The sequence below is a fragment of the Oryctolagus cuniculus genome, chromosome 8, assembly GCF_964237555.1.
Source record: "Oryctolagus cuniculus chromosome 8, mOryCun1.1, whole genome shotgun sequence".
NCBI classification, from domain to species: domain Eukaryota; kingdom Metazoa; phylum Chordata; class Mammalia; order Lagomorpha; family Leporidae; genus Oryctolagus; species Oryctolagus cuniculus.
The window spans coordinates 67,323,223-67,344,435 of record NC_091439.1 but is presented as its reverse complement, the minus strand read 5'-3'; the positions used below and the strand labels follow the sequence as shown (position 1 = coordinate 67,344,435).

At 37.9% G+C, this 21,213-nt stretch overlaps 1 protein-coding gene across 5 annotated transcripts in view; it reads right to left on the bottom strand.

Annotated features, from left to right (window-relative positions):
• Positions 1–3,938, bottom strand: part of STPG2 (sperm tail PG-rich repeat containing 2) — a 604,392-nt gene extending 600,454 nt beyond the window's left edge. For 3 of the 5 annotated variants that reach the window (XM_051820162.2, XM_070047845.1, XM_017347399.3), the window contains exons 1-2: positions 1,687–3,938; positions 1,328–1,454 (exon numbers count right to left, since the gene is read on the bottom strand). Coding sequence is in view for 2 of the 5 variants with exons in the window: in XM_017347399.3 (XP_017202888.2) it covers positions 1,328–1,436 (109 nt within the window). In the remaining 3 variants the exon portion in view is untranslated. Of the gene's footprint in view, positions 1–1,327 lie in introns of all 5 variants that reach the window. The other 2 variants (XM_070047844.1, XM_070047843.1) reach the window with 1 other exon arrangement.
• Between the last annotated feature and the right edge of the window lie 17,275 nt (positions 3,939–21,213).

Genomic DNA, 21,213 nt, shown 5'->3' with positions numbered 1-21,213 from the left:
GAGAGATATCCAAAAAGCAAACTGGAATGCTGAAGACTTACCATCAGGAGAAATCTTATTTTGGAGACACAAATCACATATATCTCTAAAGACTTAATCCTGGGAGTGTTCAAATAAAAATATGGATAGTATTTGATGTTATAAATATGAATAAGAAAGTACACCTGAGAAAAGCAACAAGCAAAGGATGAAAAGTACAGTGTGTACATGCTTAAGTGTTAAAAAAAAAAAAAGGGCTGGAGAGGGAGAAAAAATGATTCCCCCCTTTAGCACTTAACAAATGTTTATCAGGTCCCAACCTGAATCAGGCACTCTTCCAAAACAACAGTAAGAAAAAGCAACCAGGAGAAAACAATGATGTTACATACTCTGTAGTAAGAAGTATATCTAAAATAGAAAATAGCCCTTTGTATGTATCAAAATAATGATAAAAAACCATCATAGGTGCAAGCACTTTGGGAGATCACTGGTGGCAAGTTGTTGGGGAGTTCATTGCTTTAAACAGCACACCTGCATTATAACAGTTTTAAAAAGCTTCAAGAATACTGAGATCAGATGTTGAGAAGTAGCGAAATGCAAGATTTAAAACACTGACAGATGATAAAATTTTACTAAAGAATCCTAAACCAACCCTAATCTGATCAGTTGTGCCAACTGATCCAAAATAATGAACCCTGGCTTTTGTGTAAAAATACAGACATAGGGTATATGTGGGGAAAATACAGGTTAACAAAGGAAAAACTGTAATTTGGATGGTATTAAGCTCCAGAAAATCAGAACAGAAAAACTAGAAAGCAAATTGATGTATTAAAAGTGTTCCCTAGCTTACTACCTGCAAATAAATGAGAAGAGCAATTACTTAACTTCATCTTCACTCCCTCTCTCAAAAATAGGAGTGTAGTTTTTCTTTACAGAATGTGGGAAAAGGGGTTCTCACTAAGTATGTTCAAGGGGGATGAGGACGACCAGATTCGACCCATTAAAAAAAAGAAATGAGATTATAAATTATATTCCGAAATAGAAATATAGAAGTGACAGCTTAGTAAATAAAGTCCCTGGTTACTGTTAAGAAAGGTGTGTGAGGCAGAATTACAATCAAAAAGGGGGGGGGGGGGCAGAAAGAATTAACAAAAGGACTTGGGCTTCATAGAGTCCACAGAACCGGGAGCCCAAAATCCTAGGCGTAGTGTTCTTCCCGCTTACTTCTATGTCGTGCTTGTGAAGTGGTGCCATCTGCTTTTATGTTTCAGTCATAGACACACAGAGGCGGAGCGGGCAGAGGTGGGGAGCCCGCCACACAAGGCTTGCCTGTTCCTACATCTCTTACCTGTTACTTGCTGCTTCAGGAAAGGTACCTGGTAGGATCCAGGACCCACATGTGCCTCAGTGCTGCCACCTTCAACCAATCTGAGCAACCGGGGAGCCCGATCATACATAACGGGAAGTAGTGGAGACTGAACGGGGAAGAAAAAAAAAAAAGGCAGCTAGAGGTGTGGAGCAAAAGAGGGCAGACGTCAATCGCAAACGCCTGAGAACTCTCGTAAGCCAGGAACTGCTAGAGAAGCGCTCTCTCTACCCTCCCATTAGTGCCAGGTTTCCCCCAGGTGGATTCCTAGCCCTTGGTAAACTGTGGGGCAACATGGGGAGTGACTAGCGATAAGACAGCCCACACAATCACGTATTCACCAGGACAGAGCTCAGGCGCTCCTCCACCGAAGGCGCTGAGGGGGGAGGTGCCCGCCCCCTGTGCTTCCGGTCCTGACTCCGCCCATTTCCCCTCCGCCCCGGAAGACTAGGGAGGAGGCGGGTCCCGACTCTGGAAGGAGGGTTGGCGCTACCTTGCCGGGACGCGACCCACGACGGAGCATGCGCGCCAAGTGGCGCCCGGCGTTCCCGCGCTCCGCCGCGCGCCTTTCGCCTCAGAGCCCGTGTTAATTCGTGGACTGTGTTAAGTCTCTGACCCTTTTCACTGTGCTGTAAAGCCCTAGAAAACACATTATAAGGGGTGAGGCCGAGAGACCACCATCGATACTTTCTGTAGGTCAGTCAGGACGACCACAGACTCGGCAAAAACAGAAAGAAAAAGCAGAACACGGAGGCGAGACTGGGTTCTGGAAGCTCGCCCCTACTCTAGAGCAGCTACACTGGGACCCACGGAGGAGGAGTGTGTCTGACTTTATGCCCTAGATCCGTCAAACCGTGCTGAGAGGAACCCGGAGTCAGGGGGAGGAACGGGAAATGGGGAACCAGGGAAAAGACAAGAAGCGCCGCAGCTGAAACACGCTGGGCACGTCAGGTGAGTGAAAGCTGCTTCTGTGGTCAGGTGCCAGGCAGCGGCAGCTTTGGTTCAAATGTTTATAAAGCAAGGTGAAGGCACTGCGAAAGCCCAATTCATCCCACTAAACCTACGGCCCTTTTAGCCTCAAACAGCGGGAAGCTGGCTTCCTCAAAGGTCTTGAGAAGTCTGTCAAAATCCACCTCCACTAGTGTCGGACTGTTTTCAGCAATAAGCCTATTCAGATCCTTAAACGCTTAGAAAACTCGTAACCTGACCATGCTTTACCCCCAGAAATGGTATTTTACTTTGTCCCTACTGAAGATTTTTATGGCATTTACACTCTGGTATGCGCTGTGTTACTCGCTTCAGTGCGTCCTTTATTGTGGCTTAGTTGTGCCATTATCTGTTGGAATATTTTCCCTATAAGGCTATATGCTTCTCAAAGCTGTATCTGTAAAATGTTTCTCCTACAAAATAGCTGTCCAAATAATACACTTATTTGTCCACTGAAAAACACACAAATATATACCATAGATTCCATACCCTGCTAAGTTAGGGATACAAAGCTATTAAAAAAAAAAGTCCCAATTCTCAAGCGTTTTTGTTGAGAAAACAAATAAAAACAAGAAATGATGAACAAGATGTATAAAATGCCAGAAAACTAATATTGGAAACCTCACTACAGGATCACTGATCCTTTCTCACTGACTTGGATGCTCCCTCCATTGTTAGAGAAACCCTCATAGTCCTTTCAAAGTTAAATTAATCTTATTTTCCCAAGGTGCCACAGTTACTTATTCAGAAGATCTAGAATACATTTCTTATGACAGAAAGAAAATAAAAGAGGTAAAAACAGAAAAAGCCATATGCATTGGAAGATAATCCTCTGATATTGTAAAAATTAGTCTTCTTGAATATTCCTTAAGGAATGCTTGCCCTTGATGATCCTAATGTGGATATCAACCCAGAGAGCAAGTTCAGGTTTAGGCCATGGTGATGTAGACACTGGTACAAATTCTCATACCACCCCCCCCCCCAACACCTATTTATTTTTTCTGTGGACTAGATTACACTTTCTTTGGATATAACTGGATTTGAGATGAGGAATGGGAGTGGTAAAGCAGACTGTAAGTGCTTTCTGTCTGATTTGATTTTTGGCTGTTAAGCCTAACCTAACTTAAACAAAAGAAGTTCCTCATAGAGTCACTCTTAGGTCATTCACAGGACTCTGAGGGGAATTTGTACCTGAAATACCAGCTAGAAACACAATTTATCTTCCCCACTTCCTCAGTGAATATCTGTCTTTTCAAGAAATTCACAAGAGGGGTTGTTGATCAATGGCAGAGGCCCAGTGTTTCTTGGTTTTCTAACCAAATTCCATCAAAATACTACCTCGCTAAAATACATTCTATAAATTGCTCACAATTTTGTAATGCATAGTCTCTTAGACTTCTACATTCTAAACAAAGTCTTTTCTTAAATGTTTTTAGTATGAAAATCTCTATTCTCTTGATCAATATATCTGCTCTTCTCTTTTTTAACTTTTTTTTTTTTTTAACAGGCAGAATTAGGCAGTGAGAGAGAAAGAGAGTTATAAACAGTGAGAGACAGAGAGAAAGGTCTTCCTTCCATTGGTTCACTGCGCCGATCCGAAGCCAGGAGCTTCCTCCCGGTCTCCCATGTGGGTGCAGGGACCCCAGCACTTGGACCATCCTCCACTGCACTCCCGGGCCACAGCAGAGAGCTGGACTGGAAGGGGAGCAACCGGGACTAGTACCCGGTGCCCACAACTGGGACTAGACCAGGGGTGCCGGCGCCGCAGGCAGAGGATTAGCCAAGTGAGCCACGGCGCCGGCCATGTTCTTCTCTATTTATGTCCCATCTATTTCCTTCCTACTATTCAGTAATACAGTGTTATTATGGTAAATATTTCTTGACTAGTCTGGAATAAGCATATTACTAAAAAAGTTAACACAAAATTATAATTACTTATAAACACAAAGGATTTGATTCAGCATTTCTCAATTCCTGATAAACAGTTTCATTGATAATTAACCACCAGCTGACCATTTAGTTTGAATTAAGATTATTTAACTTCAGATGCTGACTTACTTCCTTTTGCCCTCGTGATTCTCATCAGATTAAATTGAAGCTTTAACAAAAGTAAGATTCAGGGCCTGCGCTGTGATGCAGCGGGTTAAAGCTCTGGCCTGGGGGCCAGCATATGGGCACTGGTTCTAGTCCCGGCTGCTCCTCTTCTGATCCAGCTCTCTGCTATGGCCTGGGAGGGCAGTGGAGGATGGACCAAGTGCTTGGGCCCCTGCACCCACGTGGGAGACCAGGAGGAAGCTCCTGACTCCTGACTTCAGATCGGCACACCTCTGGCTTTGCGGCCATCTGAGGAGTGAGCCAGTGGATGGTAGACCTCTCTCTCTGTCTCTACCTCTCTCTCTAACTCTGTATTTCAAATAAATAAAATAAATCTTTTAAATAAAGTGAGATCCAAAAAATCAAACTGTTTAACAAACATAATAGCCACAGTGAAAAACGATACCACTTTCTCTTTTAAAATAATGAGGGAGTGGGATGAGGAGGGAGGTAAACATTTGGCCTAGCAGTTAATACTCCTTCAACTCATATCAAGTTCCTGGGTTCAAGTACCAAATCCAGCCCATGGCTCCAGCTTCCTGTTAAGGCAGACTCTGGGTGGCAATAATAATGGCTCAAGTATATAATAATGGCTCCTATGTGGCTACAAACCACATAGGAGACCTAGATTGAATTCCAAGCTCCTGACTTTGACCCTGGGCCAACTTCTGCCCTTGCAGGCATTTGGGAAATAAACCAGAAATGGGAGGGTGCTTGCTTGCTTGCTCACTCTCTTTTTCAAAATCAACTAAATATACCTTGTCAGTGTTATTAAAGGTTGCGTTGTAAAATGATATGCATTCAAGTTAAAATGGTAGAAACATGCATTAAGAGGAAAATGTTCCAAACTCTAGTCTCACACCTAATCATTTTTTTTTTCAGTTCTTATTTGGGTTTGGCTTCATATTTATTTATTCTTATAAAGCCCTAAAGATAGTGTTTCAAAAGTGATGTAGTGGCTCCTTGATGGCAGGAAACAAAGATGCTGTATCATACTGTTCCATATCTTCACATGTGGCTCCCATTACTAAGATCATCTCAACCCAAAAAGAACCTACTGGTGTTCCAGCCATTGTAGGCACCATATAGGGAGAATGAAAGTGTGCTCTCCTCCCTTTCAAGAAAATGTTGTGTTTCTTTTTCTAATTTTTCTCTTCTCCCATCCCCTTCTGTTTCTCCCTTGGTAAATTTGTCCATTCTCATAACTCATGAACATAATACCTGCATTTCTTAAGGTCTGCTTAACACCTTTATGTGAGTGTTCCACATCAATTCAAGTTGAATTGTCCAAACCTTAATTCATTTTTCTCTGGAAAGCCATTTCCTCCTCTTCATTTCCTACTTCTGTTCAAAAGAGCAACATCTTCCCTCACATAATGCTTGACATCTCTTAGACTACTGATCCTCCCTTTGTTCTCATATATCCAAACAGCTGCCAGGTTCTGCTGTTTCAACTTTGGTGATCTTTCTGAAATCTACCTCCTCTCCCCATTCCTTCTGTAATTTTGTTGAAATTCTCAATCCTACTGATTTGATATAATACCTCAGTTAGAATTCCTTCTTCCAGTATCTCTGTTATAGTTTATCCCACACAGTGCAGCTAAGTTACCTTCTGGAGTATACTTCTGAGAATGTCACTGTCCTTGGAAATCTGTTTCTTACTGAATGAGTTTATCACCCTTTCTACTCCCATTATTTTCTGCTACTACTCAAGCATACAAATTACGTATAGGTGAAACACACCTTGCATTTTCCATCATTGTGCTTTTGTTCAAGACTCATCTCTGTGGAAATACCCTCTCTCCACTTCTCACCTACAAATGCTAAATTCTAAGGACATTATTTTTTAATTTCTCACATCATTTAGCATAGTACATTTTTAATGTAATGAAATGCCAGCCAAGAAACACTGCTTTTGATGCCAGCTTATTACTTTAAATTTCATGAGAAATTAACAATTTTTCAAAATGTTGTGGAACTACCAAGCAATAGTAACTATTTCCATAATAAAAGAATGAACCACAGTATGATAATTAGTAGGTTTATCATAATCATTCATGTTTGCTGGTAGTTTGTGTTAGCCTTTCTAAAAGTATTGTTTTGTCAGATAACAGAGATTGAGAAGAAAGCTTTGATAATTAAGGAAGTCAGCTTTTTATAGGAAGCATGAATAAATATTTTTCTACTTGTTAGGATATATGTCTATGCTAGTAAGCACATCTATACTAGTTAGCTAACAATTAATAATATAAAAATATGTGAGAAAATACAGCTAAGTAAAAATGTATTGGGTAGAGAATCAGCTGATGCCAAAATACCATATCATGTTGTCATTGCGAGTCTTACAAGTCTAAGAGGGTTCTTAAATGCCTATTAAATAAAATTCTGAGGCAGTCCAGCAAACTCAAATGATTTAAAAAAATAAAAAATAAAAAAAAACATTAAAAGGATGAGGCAAGATAAGTCTGAGGTTCTATAAATGCTCCAGTATGGGAAATAGAATGAGAGCTTCCTTCCACCACTGTTAAGACTGCTGCTACTGTGGGTGTTCCAACAAACAGACCTAACCCTACTCTCCAAGGTGATTTCTAGAAGCAAAGATCTTACCAAATAAGCAGCATTCAGCACCAGAAATAAAGCTGGTAGATGACAAGTTGTAAAATAATGAAAGCACTCAGGAAGTTTCATGTGCAACAGGAAGGAGATTCTGAAGCTTAATATATGATTTCCCAGCTGAACAATTACATAGATTAATTGGAGGAAAGGTTAGTCATTTGTTGAAACCCCAATTATCTTGGAAGGTCAACCGGAAGATATATGTCAAAATTCAAAACAACAAATACATAAACAAATCTATAGAAAAGAAATAACCAACGTGGAACATAAATCCAGAAGAACTCATATGCAAATAATAGATATCCCAAAAGTAGAAAAGGTAATAGTGAGAATTTTTTGAAAGAAAAAAAAATTCTTTGTGACCAAGACATGTATCTTCAAATTAAAGTGACTAGAATTGAGATGACATTAATGAGAGACATTCTTATAGACATATCTGAAAAATGCTTGAGGCTAAAAGAGCAAGTTACCTATAAAAGTAAAAGATCAGAATGAAATTAGAACTCTCATCTTAACAATGTAAGATAATAGACAAAGTAACAGTATTTACAAACAACTAAAAAAAGTGAATGGAACAAAGGGGACTGAATTTACCAGTAACTTTTTTTCCATCACTACATAAGTAAGACATGAATAAATGAGAATTTAGAAAGTGCCACTTACTCTCTGAAAATACCATATGGGTACACTTTGCAATAGGTTCTAAACAAAAATGAAGAGTTCTTTATGAAAAGCCTCAAGGTAAAAACACAATAAATGAGAGAGGAAACTCTTAGTCAATGAAATTTTTATGTAAAATACCATAAAATTTAGTTAAACATATAATAGACTTCCAAAAACATGTACAATATGTCCTGAATAAGGACTCTATAGTCTGAAAAAGAATGGAAAACTAGTAATAGTCTAATAAATTAGAAAAAAATAAGGAATTGGATGAATTGCAGAAATAGGTCACATATATAGTCCCAAACACTATAGCTGATGGAAAAGAGAAGAGATGAGAATGGAGAAAATAAAATGTTCTAAAAGCCAGTCTTGTTTTGCAGGGTAAGGGAAATAGAATGACTTAGTAAAAATAATAGCTATTTTATTCTCAAGTAGTAATAAATATGAGTCTGATTTTCAGCACAGGAAAATGGAGAGTGACCAATAATAGAATGAAAACCTTACAATAGGACACACCCCGCTTTTTAAAGGGGGAGAGGTAAGAACCTAAAACCAATGATCACTAGATCATTCAGTAGAAATGAGAAAAATTAAAAGAAGGTAATATAAATTATAAATCTTAAGATAGATAACATTAAACATATTAATCATTGCACTAAGTGTAAGTGTTAAAGCTTTAGAATCTCCCATTAAAGACAAAAATTGTCACTTTTTAAATTTTTAATGTTTTTTTTTTTGACAGGCAGAGTTAGACAGTGAGAGAGAGAGACAGAGACAAAGATCTTCCTTTCCATTGGTTTACCCCCCCAAATGGCCGCTGCGGCTGGCTCACTTGTGTCAATCCGAAACCAGGAGCCAGGTGCTTCCTCTTGGTCTCCCATGCGGTTGCAGGGCCCAAGCACTTGGGCCATCCTCCACTGCCTTCCCGGGCCACAGCAGAGAGCTGGACTGGAAGAGGAGCAACTGGGACAGAATCCGGCGCCCCAACCGGGATTAGAACCCGGAGTGCCAGCGCCACAGGTGGAGGATTAGCCTAGTGAGCCGCGGCGCTGGCGTCACATTTATTTTTAAAGTCTCATGTGCTGTATACAAGAGTCACTAAAACACATTGAGAAAGGTGGAAAATAAATACATGGTCCAAGTAAAACCAGGAAAATGCAAACAAACTGATGCAAGGTAGAAGACTATGGAGAATTTAAGGTTAAAAAATAAAACTAAGCAATACCAGGTAGCAAAGTTTATGAAGATGTTCACAATAATAAAGTGATATGCATCAAATGAGGTAACAGATGAATACATAAGGCAAAAGTTAATATAACTGCAAGAGGGAACTTGATTAAAAAATAAAAATTATAATAGATACTTCAATTCACCTCTTCCAGAATTGATAGAATATAATAGCAAAAAAAAAATGATAGTGAATAATAAAATCATTGAATTTAATACAAAAAAATGTTCCATTTGGGCACAAACCTTGTGGCTCAATAGATTAAGCTACTGCTTGCAATGTCAGTATCCTGTATTAGCATGCCACATCCAATCCAACTTCCTGCTAATGCATCCTGGTAGGCAACAGATGATGGCTCAAGTGATTGGGTCCCTGCCACCATGTAGGAGACCCAGGTGGGGTTCAGGGCTCCTGGCTTCAGTCTGGTCCAGCCCTAACTGTTGCAGGCATTTGGGGAGCAAACCAGTAAAGGAAGATAGCTCCCTCTGTCTCTTTAACTCTGCCTTTCAAGTAGATGAAAATAAATAATATTTTAATCTTCCATTTGACTACAAAGATTTTAGTTTATAAATTTATTTCAAAATACCAAGTAATTTATGTAAACATTTCATCCTTAAAGAGAGGGAGCATAACTCCACTGTTTAAGCATAAATTACACAAATGGACTTCCTCTCAGAGAGAATATTTAAACAGAAAATTGTTTACAGTGGAAATACCTGACAAACATTAACACACTTAGGTAATCAATCAATATTGACAGTGCTAAGTTATGTTTATGGTATGAACCTTTGATACAAGAAGATGAAAGTGGCACCTTACAGTTATAGTCTTCCTCCCCAAAAACCATAACCACATCTGATTGTGAAGAAAACACTAGACAAATGCTGGTTAAGGAGAATCCTACAAAATACCTAACCAGTATCTTTCCCGTTTTTTTCTTTTTTTTTTTTTTTAAGTGAAGAAAAAATCTTTATTAGCCTGCAGCAGAAGTCCCGCAAGACCCCTCAAACAGACAGTCCCAGGCCGGCTGCCTGAGACAATAGACCAGTATCTTTCAAAACTATCAATGTCATTAAAAATAAGGAAATCCTGAAAAATAGTCACAGCCAAAAGGAACCTAAGGGGTCATAACAACTACATGTAATATGGTACCCTGGATGAGATTATGGAAGTAAAAAAGTATATTAGGCAAAACTAAAGAAATCCAAATGAATTTTGCACTTCAGTTAATGTATCAACATTAGTTAATTAATTATAACAAATATGCATTGCTAATGGAAGCTGCTGATAATGGCGGGAAATTGCCCGAGATACAGATAGGGTATCTGTGGATTTATCAACTTTTCTGGGATTCTAAAACAAAAATTTATTTACAAAGCAAACATGTAACATAAAAGTTTTGTTTTACATTCCCAGAAAAGTTGAAAAATATAGAGATGTACCCTGTCAATATCTCATACTAAATGTTTAGTGGGTAGGACACCAGTTGAGATGCCCAAATTTCACATTGGAGTACGTGGTTTGATACCCAACTCCAGCTCCTGAGCAGCTTCCTATTAATGCAGTCACTGGGAGGCAGTAGTGATGGCACAAGTAATTGGGTTCCTGGCACCCATTTGGGAGACCAGGTTGGAGTTCCTAGCTCCTGGATTCAACCTGGCCCAGACTTGGCTGTTGAGACCATTTGGGGAGTAAACCAGCAGATGGAAGATAATGAGAATTATTACTTTTCTGGAATGTTTTCCATGAGGTATTATTAAGAAAAGATTCAAGAAAGTATAAAACCAAAGAATAACAACCAAAAAAAAAAAAAGAATAGCAGCAACAAAAATATACATGTTCAATGTGCATGTGCATGTGCATAAATAGGTATATAAGGTTGTCCCTCAGTGTGGGGTTTTTCAAATGAAGAGACAGAATACGGGAGCATTCATTCTAAGAGGAAGCCACTGGATAGCTATGTGCTCGTACTTTTATTTAGAGGGTACCAGCAAGTCTACAAGTTAGCAGGCACATAGGCAAGGTTTTACATCAACTTAAGGATTTGGGAAAAGGAATTCAGTGTGGTGGACTAAGATAGGGATTAGAGGTGTGTTGTAAATCTTCAGAGACAGGCCCTTTTAGGTGCTCCTACAAATTTACAAATTCCCAAAAATATTCCAGGTACTAATTCATGTCCATTAGCCTCCTGCTGCTCCTGCTGCCACATTCCTTTGGGGCGGATGTGTCCATCCCCTGCCTGTTTTGGCATGAGCAGAAACTGTGGCCATACCTCTAATTTCAGGGGGGTGTGCCCCCTAAGAGGCACTTATGCAGCGTCTCTACACCTCAGTGTCTGCAGGTTGCATATTCATGGATCCAACCAACCACAGATCAAAAATTTTTGGAAAAAAATTTTCATCCATAGTGAACATGAACAGACTTTTTTTCTTCCCATTATTGCCTAAACAATACAGTATAACAAATACTGGCATAATGTTTATGAATACAGCATATTAGGTATTCTAAGTAACTAGAGATGGTTTAAAATAAAGTTGTACCTCAGTATCTATTGAGTATTAGTTTGAAGATTCCCAGTGTGTACCGAGATCTGTGGATACTCAAGTCCCTTAAGTAAAATTACATAGTTTTTGAATATAATCTACACACATCCTCTTATATACTTTAAATCATTGTTCCTGGAATCAACAGCCCATGAATATACTAAAGGATGATTATGTGTGATTATATAAGCATGGTGAAAAAGATGTGAGGATACATGCTAGGCTATTAATATAAATTACCTAAATGGCGAGAAAATGTGGTTATAGGAATGGAAGAGATAGTGAGGAAGGGATAAATAATGAACACATTTATGCATTAATTATAAAATGGGGGAAATGCTTTAAGATCATTTAATGAAATTAATTATGTAAAATTTGGTTGGAAAAGACAGAAGGTGAGAAAGCAGTAGAGCTGTGAAATGTTGGTATTGTTTCATTACTAAAATGCGAAAGTTCAATCAGGTAGAGTTTGCAGTAAATGTTGCATTGTGCATGCATACACCCTGAGGGTTGCTTTGGGAAATACAAGGGGGCATCAAAAAATTAACAGAAGATTTGTACCATCATATAATTGCATTTTCCACAAACTTTTTGAAGCCCCTTGTAGTCTATTAATCTACCTAAATCAAATTACACTGATGAGGAAAATATGGGATCAAATAAGGAAAACAGTAATTGGAGGCAGAGCCATCTTGTAACCCATGATGAGAGAAGATGGGGAGAGGTTGTCAGTACAGATTTTACTACAAAATATAAGATCATGAAGGAATCATTTAAGTTATGAAAAAATGGGTAGAAAGAAGTTGTGCACATAGGAGTATCTGAGAAAGGGATAGACATAATATTTTTCTTACTAACTTTTACCAAAATCAGTGTGTAAATAAATCACCCTAGAGAAGTGGCAACTATTGATTCTTTCCATGTACTGTGCAAATAGGGTTTGAAATCAAGGCAAATGCAGCAGACTAATCATTTGATTGCTTCCTCATCGTTATCATGAATTTCTGTAAGTTAGATCTTCCTAGAATGAGTAGCTCCAGTAAACAATTTTCTGGTAATTTACTTTAAATGGTATGAAATAAGGGAAGCAATGCCAAATATAATTTCTATACTTGATCTTAGCCAAAAGGCCAAGAAGCGATTGCCAAATATAATTTCTTTTAAAAATGAAAATGATAAAGAGAGTAAAATAAAGGGTAAATGACAAGACTTTTGAAAATATGGTGTGTATGTTTTAAAAATTATACATAAGTGAATTTCGTGCTTATTTAATTTCAGTTTACTAAAATGGACACAATATGAATATTAAGGTTCCTCTTATGTGGCTCAGATTATTAAATGTTTGTAAAAATGTAAGAAAGTATTTACATGGCACTTTTTTAAAAAAAGATTGATTTATTCAAAAGGCAGAGTTACAGAGAGAGAGAGAGAGATCTTCCAACCACTAGTTTACTCCCTAGATGGCCACAACAGCCGGAGCTGCTCCAATTCAAAGCCAGAATCCAGGAGTTTCCTCCCTTATGGGTGCAGGGGCCCAAGGACTTTGGCCATCCTCTACTGCTTTCCCAGGCCATAGCAAAGAGCTGGATAAGAAGTGGAGTAGCTGGAACTCGAACCCACGCCCATATGGGATGCCAGCACTTCAGGTGGTGGCTTTACCTGCTACGTTACAGCACCAACCCTACATGACACTTTTATAGCCCCAACTCTACATGACACTTTAAAAATACTACTGTCTTGCCTAATCATCCTAAAGGAAATCACTATAGTTTAGATGATTGTCAATTGTTGGAATTCTGTCTCAGCATTGTACACTGTGTTGCTAAATATAAGTAGCTATATTTTTCTGTTACATCTGAGGACCATATTAAATTGATTTATAGTTCCTATTGATTAAGTAAGTCTTCTGATGACAAGCTAAATACTTTAAAAATAATTGCTTTGACTATTACTCAGCCTTAAGGAAAGAAATCTAGTCGTATAATATAACATGGATCAATCTTGAGGAAATTATGCCAAATGAAATAAGAGTAAATTGGTCACAAAAAGACAAATACTCATATGAAAACACTTCTATGAGTTATCTAAGTTATCCAAGCTCATAGGAACAAAAGGCAGAATGGTTGTTTCCAGAGGCAGGGGCAATGTGAAATGTGCAATTGTTCATGGGGTATAAAGTTTCAGCTTTGCAAAGAAAAAACTCTAGAATTCCATTTCACAACACTGTGAATACATCCATACATAACATTTATTGAATAAATACTTAAAAATGATTAAGATTGGAGCTGGTATTTGGAGTAGTGGTTAAAACACTGCTTGGAACACCTACATCCCATATTAGAGTGCCTGGTTCCCTGGTTTGGACCCTGGCTTCTCTGCTTTTGATTGTGCCCCCTGCTACTGCGTACCCTATGAAGCAGCAGGAGATGCCCTAACTACTTGCATCCCTGCCACCCATATGGAAGACCCAGATTGAGTTCCCAGCTCTTGGATTCTGGCTGCCACAGGCATTTAGGAAGATGGGAGATCCATTTCTCTCTCTCTCTCTCTCTCCTCTCTCCTCTCTCCTCTCTCCTCTCTCCTCTCTCCTCTCTCCTCTCTCTCTCCTGCTGCTGTTGCCGCTGCTACTGCTGCTGCTTCTTTCTGTCTCTCCATTTCAAATAAACAGAGAATGTTTTTTAATATGTTAAGATAAGTTTTCTGTTATGTTTTTAATATGAAATAATTGCCTTAACTTACATGAGTAGTTGTGAAATCTCAGATGTATTTGATAAAGTATACTTTCTTTTCATGATTATAATTTAAAGGATTTCTTACAATATGTCTTTTTCTGGGTAAATGAAAATTCTACTGAAGCCCAAATAATAAGATATGTATCAATTACTGACTATGAACAAAGCATTGAGAGGTATGCAAAACATTTTTTAGACACTGTTATATAGTTGTTGACATAAGTCCCCAAAACCTGACTAACAATTCAAGATTAAAAAAAATGTTAAGAAAGTAATAGAAGTCACAAAGTGGCATATAATTAATATTTTTTTAATTTTTTTTTATATTTTGTTTTTGATAGGCAGAGTGGACAGTGAGAGAGAGAGAGACAGAGAGAACAGTCTTCCTTTTCCATTGGTTCACCCCCCAGTGGCTGCTGCGACCGGCGCACTGTAGCCAGCGCACCGCACTGATCCGAAGCCAGGAGCCAGGTGCTTCTCCTAGTCTCCCATGTGGGTGCAGGGCCCAAGCACTTGGGCCATCCTCCACTGCACTCCTGGGCCACAGCAGAGAGCTAGACAGGAAGAGGAGCGACCAGGACAGAATTCGGTGCCCCGACCGGGGCTAGAACCCGGTGTACCAGCGCCACAGGCAGAGGATTAGCCTATTGAGCTGTGGCACCAGCCTAATTAATATTTAATCAGAAGTTACTAGATAAATCTTTAGCCTAATTGAACAAACACAATACCTAATATGTTTTCTTCATATTTCCCATATATACAGGCAAGTAGCTGCAGAAACTGTCCCCAGTATATTTGAAGTTGAATTCATTAGGTTTTTGCCCAGCTATTTTATAAGGTACCCAAATTTATCTTTTTTTTTTTTTTGCTTCCATCTACACCTCTTTTTTAAAACTTTTAAAGAAACAGAGTGACAGATCTCCCATCCACTGATTCACTGCCCAAATGCCTGCCAACAGCTACATCTGGGGAAGGCTGAAACCAGAAGTGAAGAATTCCATCTGAGTCTCCCATGTGGGTGGCAGAGACACAGAAACGAAGCCATGACCCACTGTCTCCAAGGATATGCATTAGCAGACAGCTGGAATAAGGAGCAGAACTGGAATTCTAGGGCGACATATGACAGTATTCTAAGTGATGTCTTAACCACTGTGTCAAATGCCCACTTCCACCCTCTTTTTAACATATGGAAATTAACAAAAGTAATCAGCTAATTCCAAATTCACACTAATTCAAATCTAGATAAATGTGACTCAGAAGCTTTCTATCAATTTGACTTAAGCTAACTTCTCTTTCACAACACCCCCTGTTTATCCTAAAGAAGACTGTTTTCCTCTTGTTATCAACACACACACATATACACACACACTTCTGATTTGCCAGTTCTCAAGCTAGGGCTTATCCTGAGCTATATTGGACAGGAGAGAGCCAAGGAGAAGAAAAGAAATTCCAAACACCAAGTGATCCTTCCTCCCTTCCTTCCACCATCAACCACCAAGGATCTCATTATCAGGGATCTTCAGTCTCATCACACCTCTTCTTACTCCTTTCCCCACTAATCCACATACCCTACAAAAAATTTTATGCTAGATATAATAAACAATCTTAGGAGATACTTTGAATAACCACACTAATTCCTAAGAAGTGGCTGGGATTTTATCCTGTGACTAGAATATATTCTTCTAATAATAGGTATCCCAATTTATTTTCATTTTTATACTCATCTTCATTATCTGTAATATTAATCATCAGACAAATATATTTAAAATTCATTTTTATATGTAACAATGGAAAGATTCTAGGTATTGAAAAATCTTTTTTAAAATAACTTTTTTCAGTAAAGGGCACTAGATGGCACAATTTCATCAATTTATGCTAATAAAATCATTCACCCTCTCATGAATTCATATATGAAATAATTTATATATAGTTGCACCTAAATAATTTAACTGGAAGCTTACATAACGATAAATATAAAAATTTCTGAGAATAATATACCATGTTTTATGTTCTTATTCACTAACACAGTAACGAGAATTCTCTCAGCAGATAAATTTAAATAATCCAAAGAAAATAGTGCTCTCTCTCTTAAAAATGTGTTAAAATTATAGATATTAAACATTTGTATCAAATGTGCATTTATATAGTATTACCTATGGATAATAAAATTCTCTAATACAACTATTTTGGGAAAATCCAATATACATGAACTAGCCACCAAAGGCAGAAGGTGCTGTTAGATCAAAGAAAGAGGAAGATAAATCCAGGATTACCTAGAATGTAATTTATTACAAATTTATGGACAGAAGTATAGTCCAGGACAGTGGATTTTGTTTATCCCATAGGGTTCAGGATAACTATATAGGTCACCTAAAGGACAAGATGGTGGTTAGGACCAAAATGCCTATGGTCATGTCAAGTTGGATCCCTACATCAACAGAGGGGACTAGTGACTCCATTTACTACAAACGCTTAAACTCAGGTAGTAGAAAGATTATCTAAGAGTTCAGAAGACTGAGTTATTTTTATTTAGTTGCATATTATAAGCTAATTACACCTAGTTAGAACATTAATTTCTTTGTGCTTGAAAATGAGAAAAAAATTTATCTAGATACAATAGAAAATGACTCAGTTTTGTATCTTGTTGAACATTTGTTTAAAGTCCCAGATCTCTAATGTTTTCACTATCAAGTCTTTTCCTAGAATTATCTATAGTCCAGAAAGTGTATCAGCTCCTTTTCACATTTTGGCATATTGAATAAGAAATAGTATGCATCAGCCAAACAAAGAGTATGTATACTTCACCTGGCTCAGTCTCTTGGAGCAGTCCTGTCTAACCATTATTTGGTGAATACTCCTGCCAGATGATGCAATCAGCATTGGTAGACACCTACAAAGGAGCTTCTAAGAGGGAAATGCTCCTACTTAGATACTTTGCAGGATGAAAGTTCTCTTTAGAGGAAAACCATTATCTTGGGCAAAGGTAATAGCTTCTAAGGGATCACATAAGCAGAGGGGAATAGGGAAAATGACATATATCTTGCTAGCTCAACTCTCTTAAACCACACTAAATATTAATGGCGTGGCATGCTACATACAAAGATTTCCCCATACATTCCAACAAATGCAGTACAGTAGGGGAAGGGGGAGGAAAGTAAGAGAAAAGCTGGACAATTCCTGTAGAGGAACTCTTAAAGCAGTACTGGAACCCACTGAAAGTTGATGAGCGCACAAGTGGCTTTGTAATGATAATGCTAAGTGGCCAGTGATTTATTATAGGAAGTTGTTTTCAGACATCTAAGATGACTTATCTTAACAGCTGGACCAATATTCTATCTGCCATGATACTACTACAAGTTTTTTTAAGATTTGTAGGGGAAAAAAAAGACCTTACAAATTGTATCCGTAATGTTGCTGTTCTCTGTTAACTAACAAATTCATCAGCTCTCTTAAAGATAATTTACTATGATAAAATAAAAAAGATAATTTACTATCATAAAATAAGAAAAATGGAATGCTTTTTGTTCTCAAATGCTAAGCTTCACTTCAAAAGTCCCTCTTTTTTGATCTACACTGAAATAATATTTAGCCAGTATCTTAACTGACATTTACTGTATAGTATGAAAAAATGAGAAAAATAGAGTGCTAACCAGATATATATGTGTATATATAACAAAAAAGCCTATAAAATGTATGTATACATATATATATATATATAGAGAGAGAGAGAGAGAGAGAATGAGAGAGAAGAGAGAATATATGAACCTATTTGATACTTCTCAAGAGAAGCATTATAATATGGACACATAATGAACATTGTGGTTCATTTCCCAGTGTTTCCATTCCATCTCAGAAAACCATCTCAGCAAATGCCTGTAATTCATTCCTCTTTCCAGTGATGAGTTCAGTAAAAGATACATATCCCAACTATGGGTGTGGTGAGCATAAAATGACCCTCAAAGATTCCTCACCCTGATCCTTGAGTATTAGGATTATGATGAAATGCCATCCCCATGACTACATTTTGTTATAAGAGATTGTTGACCTTAAATTAGAGATGTTTTCTGGGTTGCCCTAACCTAATCACACAAGCACTTGAAAAACAGATTCTTTCAGTTGACAGAAGAAGGAAGGGAAAGCCAAAGATATCTAAAGCACAAAAAGGATTCAAGGGAACCACTTGATGAGGAATGCAAGCTGCCCCAGTGAGCTGAAAGTAATCCCCATCTAAGAGCCAATAAGGAGAGAGGGAGGTCAATATTACATACACAGGGAACTAGATTTTGTCAACAATGCAGATAAACTTGGGAGTAGAACCTTACTCAGATCCTTTGGATTTTGGCCTTGTGAGGCACTAAGCAGAAAACCCACTTAGGACCACTGTTATGTGGCAGTTTAATGCCACCTGTGACACTGTCAGTTGTCCTATATCAAAATTCAGGCTGCCCTGTGTCCTATCCAGCTCCCTGCTAATATGCCAGGGAAAGTAGCAGAGGATAGTCCACGTACTTGGGCCTCTGCCACCCACTTGGGAAACAGATGGAGTTCTTGGCTCCTGACTTTGGTTTTGCCCAGCCTTAGCCCTTACAGCCATTGCTAATGAACCAGCAAATGGCAGATATCTCCTTTCTCTCGTCTGTCTGTCTGTCTGTCTCTGTGTGTGTGTGTGTGTGTGTGTGTGTAACTGCCTTTCAAATCAATAAATCTAACCAAAACAAAGAAAAATGAAAAAAAAAAAAAAACTGAGTCTCCCTATGCTCTACAAAATTGTGAAATAATAAGTGTTGCTTTAAGCTACTATGTTTGTGTTAATTTGTCCTGACAACAATAGAAAACTAATATAATGGCCAAAGAGTTGCAAAAGTCTGTTAGGAGTTCTATCAAGATTTTACTTAATTCTAGGGATGAATCACAGGACAAATGGTGTCTCTTTTTTTTTTTTTTTTTTTTTTTGTAAATTGCTATGTCAGGACCTAATGGCTGGAGTTGACTTATAGAGGACTATTTTATGAGATTCCTGAAAATGAGATCACTCTCACAATCACAAAATAGTTCCTACTTGGTACTAACATATTGGACATAAGCAGATTATGTTGGAGCAAGGCAGTAGGTATTTAGCACATTGGTTGAAATACCACTTGGGATACCCACATCCCATATTGCAGGGCCTGGATTTAAGTCCTCACTCTGCTTCTGATTCCAGATTCCTGCTAATGTATACCTTGGGAGGCAATAGATAATGGTACAAGTACTTGAGTGCCTGATACCCATCTGGGAGACCTGAATGGAGTTCCTGCCTCCCGGTTTTGGCCTGGCTTAGCCCTTGCTATTGTGGTCATTTGGGGTGTGAACTAGCAGGTTGAAAGATCTCTCTTCATCTATCTCTCTGTCTCTCTCTCTCTCTCTGCCTTTCAAATAAAAATGAAAATAAGTGTTTTTTTAATGTAAGGTAAAATAAAGGATAAATGTTGAGAATGCTAACTATTGGAGAAAAACAGTTAGTTATATTGTTATCTGATATGGCTCATCATCAAAGTACATGAAACTGTGAAAAAGAGAATTTTTAAATATTACTTCTTAACTGTTTTAGGAAACAAATTGCAATGTTAGAAGGAAGGCAAAATAGTGTCCTAAAGTCATAAATATAGGTTGCATCCAAAGCAATTAATATAACTAATTTAGAGCAACTATTTTTCCATCATGTTGTCTGATTATTTTACTTAAATTTTGAAGAATTCACTAGTTGCTTTTGGGATTAAAAAGAGATATTTTAATTTAAAATAACCAATTATGAAGAATTATTTTACTTTAAGAACTGAGTCTTGTATGTATGTCATCTATCTCTATTTCTATCTCTAGTTTGCCAGGGTGAATAAAACAAAGTATCACAAATTGAGTGGCTTCAGCAACAGGAATTTATTGTCTCACAGTTCTGGCACTAGACATCCAGAGCACGGTGTCTGCAGGGTTAATATCCTTCTGAGACCCTTCTGTGAAGGAAGGGTCTGCTCCAGACCTCTGTCTGTGGCTAATAGATGGTCCTCTCTCCCTACTCCCTTCATATTGTCTTCCCTCTATATTTGTCTGTATTCAAATTTCCTCTTATAAGTAATCTAATCATATTGGATTAGGGACCTTGCTCATAATCCTATTTTAACTTGATTACGCATATAAAAACTCTCCAGATAAGATCATTTTGTGCAGTACTGGGGTTAGGACTTCAGTATATGAACTTGAGGAGGCAGCAAGCCCTTAACCTAGTGGTTAAGACACCTGCATCCAACATCTTACTACCTGGATTTGATTCCAGCTCTGGTCCCTGACTCCAACTTCCTGCTAATGCAGATCCTGGGAGGCAGCAGGCTCCTCAAGATGGCTCAAGTAATTGAATCCTTGCCACTTATATGGGAGACTTGGACTAAGATTCCAGCTGCTGGCTCCAGCCTGGCCTAGCTAGACTTATTGCAGACATTTTGTGGTATAAATTAGTGTATGGGATTTCTCTGTCTTTCTCTGCCTTTCTCTCTGTCTCTGTCTCTCTCTCTTTCTCGCTCTCTCTCTTTCTCTCTCTCAAACACACACACTCTCTCTCTATTTCTCAAGTAAATAAGTTAAATAACTTTAAATAAAAATGTGAGGAGGGTAACCATTCAACCCAACACACTAAAATACATTCTTTTCTCGAGTTTTCCAACTAATGCATGATATATAAATTCATTCTATATCTTATATTTAATAAACATTTAATTTTTAGAAGGGTTGCATCTGTAATAATAATGTTAAGTATTCATAGTGTATCTCAGGTATGTTTGATAAAATACCAAATTGATGCTTTTCAAAAATAGTCAGTTTAATTATGTCTCAATATTTTCTTTATTTAAATTATTCTCCATGCTGCAGTTGTACATTTAAATTAAAGAGGGTATCAAGTTTACTTCTTTTTTCCATTTTATCTAAGTAAATTGAACAAATTCAAAAGAAGATTATAAGAAAGATATCTCT